Here is a 12,977-nt window from a genome sequence, read left to right as displayed (position 1 = left end):
GCTGCGGCAGAGGCATCTGTCTCAACGATAAAAGGCTTGTTTTGGTCCGGCTGGCATAGGATGGGAGCGCTGCAGAAGCTCTTCTTCAAGAGTTGAAAGCTCTCTTCAGCCTGAGGGCTCCAGAGGAAAGGCACAGATGTCTTCTTCAACAAGTTTGTAATTGGTAGAACAGTGTTGGAAAAACCAGGCACGAAACGCCTGTAAAAATTAGCCATGCCCAGGAATCTCTGAACCTCTTTCACTGAGGAAGGAGCCTGCCAATGGAGAATAGCCTCGACCTTCTTTTGATCCATTTGCACTCCTTGTGGAGAGAGGATAAACCCCAAGTAAGGGACCGAAGATGCCCCAAATACACATTTTTCACGTTTGGCCAATAAATGATGTTTCTTAAGGCGCTCCAGGACCTCTGTGAGATGCAGTAGATGCTCCGACATAGACTGTGAAAAAACAAGTATGTCGTCAAGGTAAACTACTACTGAAATAAACAATAAATCTGAGAATATTCGGTCTATGAACCTTTGAAATATTGCTGGAGCATGGACCAGTCCGAAGGGCATAACGTAGTATTCGTACAGACCAAATGGTGTCCTGAAGGCCGTCTTCCATTCATCTCCTGGACTTACTCTGAGTAAGTGATAAGCATTGCGCAGATCCAATTTGGAGAAAACTGTCGCTCCCTGTACTGATTCCAATATGTCAGGAATGAGGGGCATGGGATATCTGTCCTTGCAAGTTACCTTATTGAGTCCCCTGTAATCGATGCATGGCCTGAGGTCCTTGGAATCCCTCTTTGGAATAAAAAATAAGGGAGCACCCGCCGGGGATTTAGAGGGTCTGATGAGACCGTTGCACAAGTTGTCATCCAAGTACTTTCGTAAAGCGTCCTTTTCAGTCTTGGATAAGGCAAACATTCGGCCAAATGGCACTAGGGCATTGGGTATCAGCTCAATGGAGCAGTCCTCCGGTCTGTGAGGTGGTAATGCCATGGGGGCGGATTCAGCAAACACCATAGGGTATTCTTCCAATATCTTGTCAATGGAATGCACCCCTATACTCGTGGAGAGAACAGTGGGAGATATTTTTACCTCCTGGTAATGTGCCTCTTGAAAGCAGTGTGTCTGGCAATAACTGGAATTAAAATGCAAACTATTGGACTTCCAGTCGACATGGGGATTATGTTGTCGCAGCCAGGTAATCCCCAAGATTAAGGGAAAATGGGCTGCTCGAATGATGTCAAAAGTAATGACTTCTGAATGCTGAAATATAGTTAGAGGAAGGGGTTCGGTAGTCTGAACAATGAGTCCTGAGCTCAAAGGTGTGCCGTCTACTCCTTCTACTTTCTGGCCGTGTCCGCGATCTATCCGTGAAGCCCCTACTTTGTCAACCCAAAGGGTGTCAGCGAAGTTCCCTGTGGCACCGCAATCCAAGAGAGCCAGCGTCTCTACCGGGCTGCCATTGATAGTAACCTTAACCGTTATAACCATCAGGCGGGAATCTTCTGAAGGGTTCGAGGAATCAATAGACATAGTAACGTAGGGACTGGAAGACTGCCCTCGATAACCCGTCCCAACTAGGCTCGAGGGTTTGCGTTTTCCGCCGGTTTCTTGGTAAGTTCAGTACAGTTATGCACCGTGTGGCGATCAGAGGCACAATAGGCACATAGGCCCTGTTCCCTTCTCCTCCTTCTTTCTTCAGGCGTAAGAGAACGGCGAGTAGTGCCGATTTGCATGGGCTCATCGTGAGGTTTGAGCGCTGTTGAAGGTGGTGAGGAGGTCCTTGAAAAGGAGGTACGCGTCTTTCTTCTTTCTTGGCGTCTTTCTTGCATCCTGAACTCCATCTGAAGGGCGGCCGTCATCAGATCCTGCAGGGAAGTAGGCCGAGGAAAATGAGCCATTTCATCTTTTAATTCTTCCCTAAGACCTCGGCGGAACAGAATAAATTGGGACTGCTCAGACCAACCCGTCTCCATGGCCAATCTCTTAAAGGAGGAGATATAAGATAGCACATCAACTTGTCCTTGACGAATGTCCATCAAGTCTTCACCAGCTGCCATTGAGATTTCGGGTCTTTCAAAGGTTTGTTTGACATAATCGATAAAGGCATCGAAATTCTGTAGGACAGGGTCATTTCCGGTTACTAGAGGGGTGGCCCAAGCAAGAGCGTTCCCTGTCATATTAGACACCAGGAATCCAACCTTGGCATGATCAGAGGCGTAGGTGCGGGTTCTAAAAGAAAAATACACCTTGCAAGCGTCAAGAAATTCTTTCAGGGTCTTGGGGGAACCATCGTACTTCCCCGAAGACAAAGGCATAGGAGGCAGATCTGTGTTGGGGGGCTCCCTCACTGCTACCATTTGTTTTAGCAGGTTGTTTTCGGTTTTTATATTTTGCATTTCTAGAGAGAGGCTTTGTACTGCAGCAATTAGTTCCTGCACTTGCTCAGGAGTTGCCATGGTTGTTGTTTGTGGGCGTTGCAAACTGTCAGCACCGACTTCTAATACAGTTGTAGAACCCTTTTTTATCTCTTCAACCTCCTCACCTGTGGAGTCGAAATCCTCCTCAACTGGGCTGAGCGCTCGATGTGCCGTGTAGTCCTTTTCTTTTTTCCGAGGCTGAGCGTGTCTCCCACAAGAGGAAGCCACAGTGAGAGCGTGTAAATGCGCCCTGACCGTGTCCCCCTCCCGGGAGGGACAGAAAAGGGGGAAAAAAGCCAGAATAGGTATCCTGATGGTAGCTGGGCGTGTAAGCAGATGATCAACGGGAGAAGGCAGCAACAGGACCCAGTAGGAAATGTACACTCCAGCATACACCGGAAGCGAAAGTAAACAAAGCCAAAGGCAGAAAGCCGGGCACGAAGGAGGGAAAGTAGGAAGGAGGGAGAGAACAGAAGGCGGGGACCTGAGAAGGAACGGGAAGAGTAAGAGAGGTAAAAGAGGAAAGGCTCGAGGAGCAAGAGGAAAACAGCGTGTAGCAAGACCGCGGCCGTGAGGAAAAGCAGCTGACCGTGGAAGGTTGCAACGCGCTGGACCCAGGGAGAGGAGTGGTTAAATACCGCTACGGTCATCCTAGCGGAGAAAGACTAGACCGCTTAGTGAACGTAGCATCAACGTGACGGAAATCAGGAAGTCCGTAAGCGGCAGCGGGGCCAAAGACGCCAGGTGAGAAAGCGGCGCATGACAGTTCTCAACATCTTCATCTACTCTCATTTCCCAACCCCCCACCCCGCCCCTTCATGCTTTCGTTCTTTCTCCTTGGTACCCCTAAACACAGGAATTCTCTGCCTCTTTACATGTGTGCCTCTTCCTCTCTCCATACTTTTCTCACTTGTCTTAAAAGTCACCTTTTTCCTGTCTTTCTAGAAACCTGAAGTACAGCCACCGCTCGATTCACCTTTTTCACTTTTGACTATTGTGTTCAACACTTTGGCGAAAACGCTTTATAAATCTCAATAAATACAAATATAATACACAGACTGGAGGCCTGCATGAGCAGCTGGTCTATTGAACAGCATTTATGAGGGCCTTTTGGAGAGCACTGGGTGGTGAGTGGGGCGGCCCACACAATCATTCAGAGGACAACCCCATTGCCAGCACCGTGGGCATTTTATTAAAGGGATCTGTTGATCTGTTATTCAGCACAGTCAGGACACAGGAAAATATTGCTTATGATTAAAAATGCAGGTGGGACAGGCCCAGTGAGTGTTTTAAGCTGCATAATTTGAACTCATTTAGTTAAATTGATGAGACTGTACTTTATAGTGCTCCCACATCTTTTTATGTGTCCAGCATGGACTGTTCTATGCAATCGTGTAGACAAATATTTGTGAGTGATAATTTTTGTAAACCTAATTTTGGTAGTTTATCTTTTTTTCCTTTTAATGGGGGGTTCACCCACAAATAAAAAAAAAACATCCCTCTGCCCTGGCCCAACTCCCCACCCCCTCTCCCAACCCTTCTTCACACACACACTCTGTCTCTCTATTTGAACGCATGGCTAACACGGTACAACTAAACTGAACTATATATACAAAACCACCATATACCAGCATGGGACCCATAATATGTTTGTCCATAGCCGCACTCACTGGCGCAGAATCCGCTTTCTCTACAATCATTCCCAAATCATCTGTTAATAAATTATAGTTAGGTAAGATTATTCTAATTTAATTTGTACAAGGAATAATTGTTCTTTTTATTTTATAGTTTTTATCAGAATTATTCAGGAGAAATTATATGCACAGTAGTTACTCAGTCTGTATGGTCATTTTCTTCATTCACAGTATTATTTCAAACTTATGTTTTAGAACACGTAGCACATTTAGTTCATAAAAACTTTAGCCATATCCCTGTTGGTTTTTACTTATAGTTTAGTTTAGTTTACTTTATTATTTGATAATGTGCTCCAAACCCTGGGGTAGCCAGGCGCAGCGGTAACAAGAATACTTAAGCTTGGTTACATACAGTGGATACATACAGTGGATGCATTACATGTTATAACAGTATTTACAGTACAAATATACGAAATGTGGGTACATCTCATCACAAAGGAGGCGGTGAGATAGTCTATAGTACAGGTTTCAGGAATATCATGGTAGTTACATGCAATGATCCACGACCTAATGCAGGGAACAGTTTGATGGGCGTCATTGGTCCAGAGCCAACTTTTCACATTAAATCTGAATCTAGAGTAGGGTTGATCAACTCACAATGCAGTAGGGAGTGCATTCCAGGCACGGGCAGCTCTAACAGGGAAGCTTGCTCCACCCGCTTTTGTTAGTCTGAATCTGGGAATTTCTAGTAAGAGATAGTTAGAAGCTCTGGTGTGGTGACTAGAGGATTTTCTGGTCAGTCTAGCCGAGATATATGGGGGCGCAGTTTTGCTCAGTGCTTTATGGGTGAGAGATAGCGTCTTGAGGAGAATTCTGTCACTAACTTTTAACCAGTGGTGGTCTTTCCTGATATTGGATATATGCTCTCTATGCGGTATGTCCAAGGCTGCTCTAAGAGCATTATTCTGCAGTATTTTCATTTTGTTTATGACAGTTTTGTTGGCACCTGCATATAGGGCGCTGCAATAGTCCAATTCAGACATTATTAAAGCGTTGGCTAGTGTGATACAGTTAGTTTTGGAAAGGTAGGGTCTACAGGCCCTGATGATTAATTTAACCCTTAGTCTGTGCAGATTCCCTCCACTATTGTCTTTGTTCCCAATAAGATAAGGTAAACACTTATAGAGCACAACATCGACCTCAACCAGGCATCACATCGATTAACAAGAGGAGAAAACCCTGCCAAAAAAGACATTAAGGCTACAGCTGTGGCCCTCGCCCCAAAAAAGTGTCCCTCATCAGATTGGATAAAGGAAGGTCTTCAATATATGTCTAAATTCGTTATGGTTAGTAGTGCTGCAAAGGGCCACCAGCAAGGAGTTCCAGAGTTGTTCTGCTTGGACGGCTCTGTGAGTGATACAGAGTGCCTTGAATTGTATGCGTTCCTCCACAGCAAGCCAATATAAGGCATGCAGGGGAAATATGATCACTACGACCCAAATTCATCAGAATCTTTGCAACAGCATTTTGGATCCTCTTAAGTCTGCAAATGGATGATTTCAGTAGACCCAGGTAAATTGTGTTGCAAAAGTCCAGTCTACTGGATATAAATGCCTTTTTACCAGTTGAACCTATGTGGGAAGGCAAAATCATTCAGAAATGTTTTTAGTGAGCGCAAGTGATAAAAACATACACGTGAAATTTGAGCATCAAGAAATGGCGATATCTGTAGTCAGAACCTCAGATTCCTGACCTTTGAAACAGGTATAAGGCAAATGCCTAAAGAGGGGGGTCAGAACCGTGAAAGCCTGGTCAATGTTAGAGGGTCCGACTGCTCAGCGGACCGCAAATAACACATAAATACATTTTTCCAGAATCAACTTAAACACTGCATTGAGCCGAATAATTCATACATTACATATTTTCACCTCATTTTCAATTATGGTGTGGATTCCATTCGCTTAGGTATATGATTTTGTGCTGACATGGGCAAACATTACACAAGTAATTTCAACATCAGTGAATCCACTACATTTGATTTTAAGAGAGACAAAACCCTCTGAGGAAGCCTCTTTTTAATAAACTGTTCATGCCTGGAACTGCTTCTGGGTCTATTAAAAATACAGTAAAGTGTATAGTTGTACAGACTTCCAAGAAGTTAATGTTTCAGCCCTAGTCTCGATATCGGAGGATCTGCTAGCCATTATGAAAGTGTATCTCTCTCTTTCTCCATACAAATTGTATTGCACCCCCTGCCCGCATACCTCAAGGTTGATCATCAGATGCTGGAATGCCGGTTAGTAGAGATAGCTGCGGGGCACGGGGGTGAAGGGTTGCTGGCATCCATCATTTTTGAGAAACAGGACCACAAGTTTAGGCTGGAGGACTTTGCTTCTCCTTAAGTTCCCGGTCCCTCAGAGAGTTTCCATGGGACACCCTCTGTCCCCTCTACTTGAATATTTACATTTTGTTCTTCATTGATCTGGCCAGGTAAACACTTGCAGGTACCTTTTCATTGTAATTGTAATGAGTCACTTATTTAACCACTAGTGACCGTTTCCAGTTCTTCATCATGTTTAGGTGGCCGGTGGCCATTGGCACATGAATGTTCTGTATACCATGATCAGAGTAACCCTCAGTGATTCTTAGGCTTCGACTAGAGTACTGAATTTCATTTCCCAACATGCCTTAAACATTTCTTTCGCCATGATCGTCAGACTTGGGTTGGGCTATTGTGCTCAATTCCCCAGCATGTATTAGATGATCAAGGCTCTTCCTTGTATTAGCTTCATGCTAAGAATTAGACTTTGGGGGTCATCACAAGTTGGGCAGAGTGGTAAAAATGCGGCAGTAGCGCTATTACTGCTGCATTACTGCTCCGCCCAACTATGGGCCTCATTACGAGTCCAGCGGTAACCGAGGCGGTAAAACCGCCTGGTTGCCGCCGGACTCGTATTACCATTCCACCTCTGTGATTCCCAGAATTACCAGGGCATTACAACCCCGGTTTCCCGGGAATCACGGAGGCGGAATGGTGCTAATCCCCATTCCCGGACTCAATGGGGATCATGGAAACACCAACAGCATCTCGTAATGCTGCCGGTGTTTCCTTGTCCGCCTGCAGGCGGGCGGTGGTAAACCCGCCAGGTCAGACATGGCGGGAACATCACCTCCCGCCTGCAGGAGTTGTGATCGCCCGGCATGGAAACAACAGTGGCGGCGGGTTTACCGCCACCGTTGTTTCCATACCGGGCGATTTGTAATGAGGCCCTATGAGTTGGGCAGAGAATTGGAGATTTACCTTTAAACTGGAGGTAAATCTGGCAACTTTCCGCCCATTTATGGTGCTATTATTGCCACGGTAATAGTGCCGAAAATGCCCCATTGGGTCCAATGGACCCAATATGAATGGGGATTTAGCGCCCCACCTCAACTCGGGATCTGGCGCTAATAGCTGAGTAGCAGTAACGCTATTTGCGCTGGGCGGTATCCTGGCGGATTTACCGCTGGGATACCGCCCACTCCTGATGAGGACCTTTGTGTCCAGCAAAACACTCCCTTGAACTGCTTCTCAGACTTGGCATGGGAAAAAAGAAACATTGCATATTGGGAATCAGCATGCCACATCCTGGAACAAACCGAGGAAATGCTAGCGACCTGCAAGCATGCGTGTTGGGGTTTTAGGGTATGAATTCCTAATGCACACAGAGAGTCCGATAGTCACTGGAAATGTTCCAAGTAGGGAAGCTGTGAAGGGGGGTTGCGGCGGTGCAGAGGGCGTTCAAGAGAGTACCATGAATGCCTTAATGCTGATCGATTGCACAGTGGTCACCGGAGCCAAACTCACCCTACATTTAAGAAAGACATTTAAGGGTTGGTTATATTTTGCATATTTGAGCCACACCTCCTCAAACCTGAAGCAGAAAAACACAAAGGGGTTTACAATGCATGCTGGCTGGATACGCAGAACTCGTCTAGCATTTGAGAAAGGGACAATTAAGAATGTTATGGTATGATCAACACTGTAGTCAGAACTACTCACACACCCAAGATGGGGTCACTTAAGAACTTTGGTGCCCAGTGATTGCAGTAGCCCAGACCCTCCGAGCACAAAAACGGTGCCACCCTCCAGACAATGATAATGTGTTATTTATATAGCGCCTTAATCCAAAGCGCTTTACAGAGCACATATTTGCATACAATATCACCCAACCGAAATTGGTACTCATTTATCGGCCTCGGAAGGATGAAAGGCTGAGTTGGCCTTGCCAGGTTTCGAACCTGCGACCTACAGATCACGCTCAGATCGCAGCAGCGAGCGCTCAACCCCCTGAGCTATTTTACCGGACAAGGGCAACCCCCTGAGAATCCCCACAAAGCTTGAACAAATACTAACCTTTTAATGTTATGGACTACTCACTACATAAAGTGAACCAATAAAATGAATGTTAGCCGCAGTCAAAGCAAGCCATTCATTGCTTAGGCTCGCTCATTGCTTTTGAAGGAGTTCAAAGCTGACTTCAAGAACTGTAGTTCTCTTTCACACAATTCTATGGGATTCTTTTCAGATTTCTTTTCTGTGGTTTTGGAGTATGATCACTTCACGGTTTACATCAGATTATGCCCATAGAGTCGGGGAAAGGTGCACTGAGCACAGGCATTTAATTTATAAAAATGTGTATACTGTTTACGCTAGGGATCTTATTAAAGGCTAGGCATTGTATATATACATATATTCAGAGAAAAACCTTAGTTAAAAGGGACGTTATGGTTAAGTTGCACTTATAAAAACCTATGCAATTCAGTGAAAAAACATTGTTAAAGGCATGTTATGGTTACAAGTAAAACCGAAAACCCCCATAAATTCGGCAGTTATGGTAAGCTAAGCAACCATAACTCGCACCACCACCGTGTGCTGCTAAAACTAACACCCAGGACATCAAAGATGACATCACAAATGTCATTGATGATATCACATATGAAATTTCTTATGCAGTTTCATTGAGTGGCGAAAAAGTTATAAGCCATCCAAAAACTGCTTTTCACCGACACTGTAATGCAGAAATATGCAGGGATGGCCCCGAACATCGGAGATGTTCGCGAACATCACAGGAATGTCACCGTACAGCTTGGATGTTCGCAGACTTCGTAGAAGAAAAACAACCTCATTTTTGGCTTTTTATGGTCATAACCCATCCCATTCTCATAACCCTTGTGTCCCCAGAGATTGTTTAATTAGTTTGACAAGTGTAATTTTGTGTTTAATATGTTTTTACTGCGGTGTCCATGGACTACGGGCGCAGTTCGTGAATCCAACATGGCGTCCATTTCAAATGTTTTGACGCACTGCACATTTTTTATTGGCCAATTAGCGGGCATGTATGATATATGCAAAAGTCACGCTGGTCTCTGATTGGTCCAGAGGTGTGCGTGGACTCCGAAACAGGAAATGATTCTGCGGACCGGACCAGTTATAACTAATTATTTTTTACCTACTTTTTGGCCATTTTAAAAATAACTACTGGATGGATTTACACCGAATCTGCAAAAGCATGCTTTCGGAACAAAGTCGCTGCTCCTCACACAAGTTTGGTGCATATCCGTCCAGTGGTTTTGGCTGTAGTTGCAAGCAAAACATTTTTTCCATTGTGTCCGAGGATGTCAAAAATGTCTTTGCCCTGCTTGGACGAAACCGCACCAAACTTCACAAAAATCATTCCAAGGTTGCCATATAATGTTTTTGCAAAGTTTGGTGAGGATTTGTCGAATGGCACCAAAGTTAAAAGGCGCCCAAAAAGTGCTCTTTCTGTGAGTTGACCATAACTACAGGGCCACTACCGCAGGCCCTGTAATATATTCTACTCATCAGCAGTGAACTGGAAAATCCTCCAACCACCAGTGGTCAGATAATAGTAGGGCAAACATAAAATAAAGGTTAGCAGCGTAGAACTAACATAAATAAGGGTCCCATGGAATAATAAAATAATATAACTAAACACTCAATGCAAAAATGTAGTCACAAAAGCAAGAAACTTCAAAAGCTGAAGAAATCCACATATGCAGCAGACAAAGGGAGAGTAACATAAATGTAATGCTATTATAACTGTTATGAATATTTCATTAATGTTTATGATGTACATATGTTGATGATGTGGTGTCATTAAAAGATATTTCTTTAATAGGCATCTTCTGTTTTGCCATACAATATCACACGAGAGCCATTCTGTCTGTCTGCCCTTTACTATAACATTTGGAGCAAGGCAAAAATAGGGAGTGGTTTCACATTGTAACACTTGTTAACTAACCTTAACTTCATACATTTTTATTTTGTAGAATCCAAGCAAAAATCCCTGGTGCCAAACGAAAGGCAGAGTAAACTGGAGATCAAGAAAGAGGACTGTTAAAAACCTGGGGTGTCCGGAAGTGGAGACAGCTTTGTCGTTACACATTGTTGCAGTTTTCCTGTACCATTTGTCAACACTATGGTCTTACAACAATCTAAACACCGGAGCAGCTCTTTTCCTGCTGTTTCTCGACACTTAGAATACTTGCAGTCACTTGTCTCTAGCACTCCTGTATAGTGAGGAGAAAAGGTGTCTAGATGTGGGGTTCTTTTGTGTTGCTTTTTAAATGCATGATGTGGGAGCCTATTTAATATTTAACTTTTGTTTGTGTTTTCCTCTTAAACTTGGCAGTGCTTTATGTGACATGTGGCTAGGGCGTTCATGCTTAGTGCACTGATGCAATAGTTACAAATTGCTTCGATGTCACTGGATTGCTGGTTGGGTGTATCTTTATTAACTTTCTAGAAATGTAGACAAATGTCTCTGTGTTTTCCAACACAAAACGTGAACGCAGTGTACGGTACTTCTGCAGTAGTTCTCTGTTTTGTATCAATAAAGAATCCAGTGGTCTTGTTGTAAAGAATTGGCAGGCTGATAACAAATATATGGTATTTAGAATTTCAGCTTGTTAAGTGTATTACAATTAGTATTACATTCTCTGTAGATCTTGACAACTTAATTATGAACTATTTGCACTTATAATGTACTTCGTACCGAATGCAGAAATAAATGTTATTAAATGTACAAAGCTTTCTTTCTGTTTGCATTGGGAAATACTGATTAACCCAAACAAATGTACACTGTTGCAAGCACCCAGTATATGAAAGTGTAAATGGAGGATTTGTCTATTGGCCTTTGGGATCTATGTGCATTTTCTTTGTCCCTGCACAGTTTCTCCAGCAAAGAATGACACAGGAAAATGATTGTATTTTTTATTTATTTATGTTCTGCAGTTATGTATCTCAATGTGTATTTGAGTAAAGAATGAAAAAATAAACTTTCTAGTGCCACACAATGTTGTCCCTGTGTCATTTGTGAGGCACCCTTAACATTAACTAGGTACAATAAGTACAATTTAGTGCATGAATCGCTCAAAGTTAAATATGAAAGAATTAATGATTTAAATTGAATTTTTGTACACTTGTTTCACACACAAATGTCTTTCCATTTCTAGAGGTGTTGCTAGAAGACACCACAAATATGAAAACATGCCTAAAAGGGAACTCCTAAAAAAGCAACTTTTGGTTAACAATATTTATTGAAAGGAAAACATGTATTGTGACATAACTCACAGTATACAGTAAAATTGATAGAAAGTCACATATTCTAGAACACCAGTCCACATAGTAGTATTTGAATCCGTGTGTGGTTCGGTCGTCCGGCAGCAAAAAATACTCACTGAATGTCTTTGAAGTGCCCTGATAGTGAGTGTACTTTCTGATGACGAATTGATCATATTTATCTATTTAGGGATTTTGCATTGTGCAAGAATGTCACATTGTGGCCACTTCTCTGTGTTGGTGGTGTTCTTATAATACCTTAATGTAGTAATACGTGCAAACATGATCTTATGTCACCTGCAAGCACTTTCTTTGGCCATTTTTTAACATGAATGCATAGAATTCGAATAAAGGCTGCTCTCTATTCTGTGAACATTTACTGCAGAACATAGTGGAAAAGGCTGGTTGTGCTCTCCTTCGCATGCCACACCGACTGGAGTCTGTTGTCCGTGGCTTTACATCAGTGAGAGGAGGAGCTCTGAAAAACTCGGAGTGAGCAACGTGACATTGCTGCTCTCTATTCTGTGAACTTTTACTGCGGAACACAGTGGAAAAGACTCATTGTGCTCTCCCTCGCATGCCACACAGACTGGATTCTATTGTCCGTGGCTTTTACATCAGCGAGAGAAGGAGCCCTGAAATACTCACTGCCTCGGCAGAGCCGAGGCGGAGTGAGCAGAGTGTTCGGCTGTGAGAATGTGGGTTCGGACCTGGTGCACAGCCGTAATCTTACATTCATTCATCCATCTGGTTTTGGTGCTTAACAAGGGACGTGTCGTGTAAATTATTGCACGTATAAGAAGCGTCGAGTGGGACATTGAGCTGATAACTGTGACACGGGTACCTCCTTGGGAAACCCTCCCACTTTCTGACCACAATATTAGTTGGGCGCGATTTGTTGGTGCCTGACCTAGGCGTTGTAAGGAGGCGTGTGAGAGGAGCTGGGATCATGTGTAATCTGGCTCATTGACGCGTAAGCAACGTCGGAAGTGGCTGTTGTCGGAACAGATAACAGTGGATTCATCGGCGATAGATCAATCATCTTGTCAGGAAATAACTGAAAATCGAAGAGAAACTCCAATCACCTCTAGCCAACAGGTGAGTGCAGAAATATCTCCATTTGAAGCTCTGGGAGCACTGGTTACAGATGATCAGTCTCCAATGCTTGCTATTAGTAGAAATGAAGGCTCATGGGGGTCAAGTCTCAACTCGAGACAAGATCCCGAATCCCCCATTAGTCTATGCTGCTCATACAACCTTGGAGCTGAAAAATCCAATTTATAATCGACTAATGAAGGGAGTGGCG

At 43.7% G+C, this 12,977-nt stretch overlaps 1 protein-coding gene across 1 annotated transcript in view; it reads left to right on the top strand.

The window, feature by feature from the left end:
- RTN1 (reticulon 1) overlaps positions 1–11,406 on the top strand; it is a 1,195,813-nt gene extending 1,184,407 nt beyond the window's left edge. The window contains exon 9 of the mRNA XM_069638899.1: positions 10,381–11,406. Coding sequence (XP_069495000.1) covers positions 10,381–10,423 — 43 coding nt within the window. The 3' untranslated portion in view covers positions 10,424–11,406. The remainder of the gene's footprint in view (positions 1–10,380) is intronic.
- The last annotated feature ends 1,571 nt before the right edge of the window (positions 11,407–12,977 follow it).

The sequence above is a fragment of the Ambystoma mexicanum genome, chromosome 14, assembly GCF_040938575.1.
Source record: "Ambystoma mexicanum isolate Mex_15411 chromosome 14, UKY_AmexF1_1, whole genome shotgun sequence".
In the NCBI taxonomy this organism is placed as follows: Eukaryota; Metazoa; Chordata; class Amphibia; order Caudata; family Ambystomatidae; genus Ambystoma; species Ambystoma mexicanum.
The sequence above is the reverse complement of the archived record's forward strand: the minus strand, read 5'-3'. Positions and strand labels throughout refer to the sequence as shown.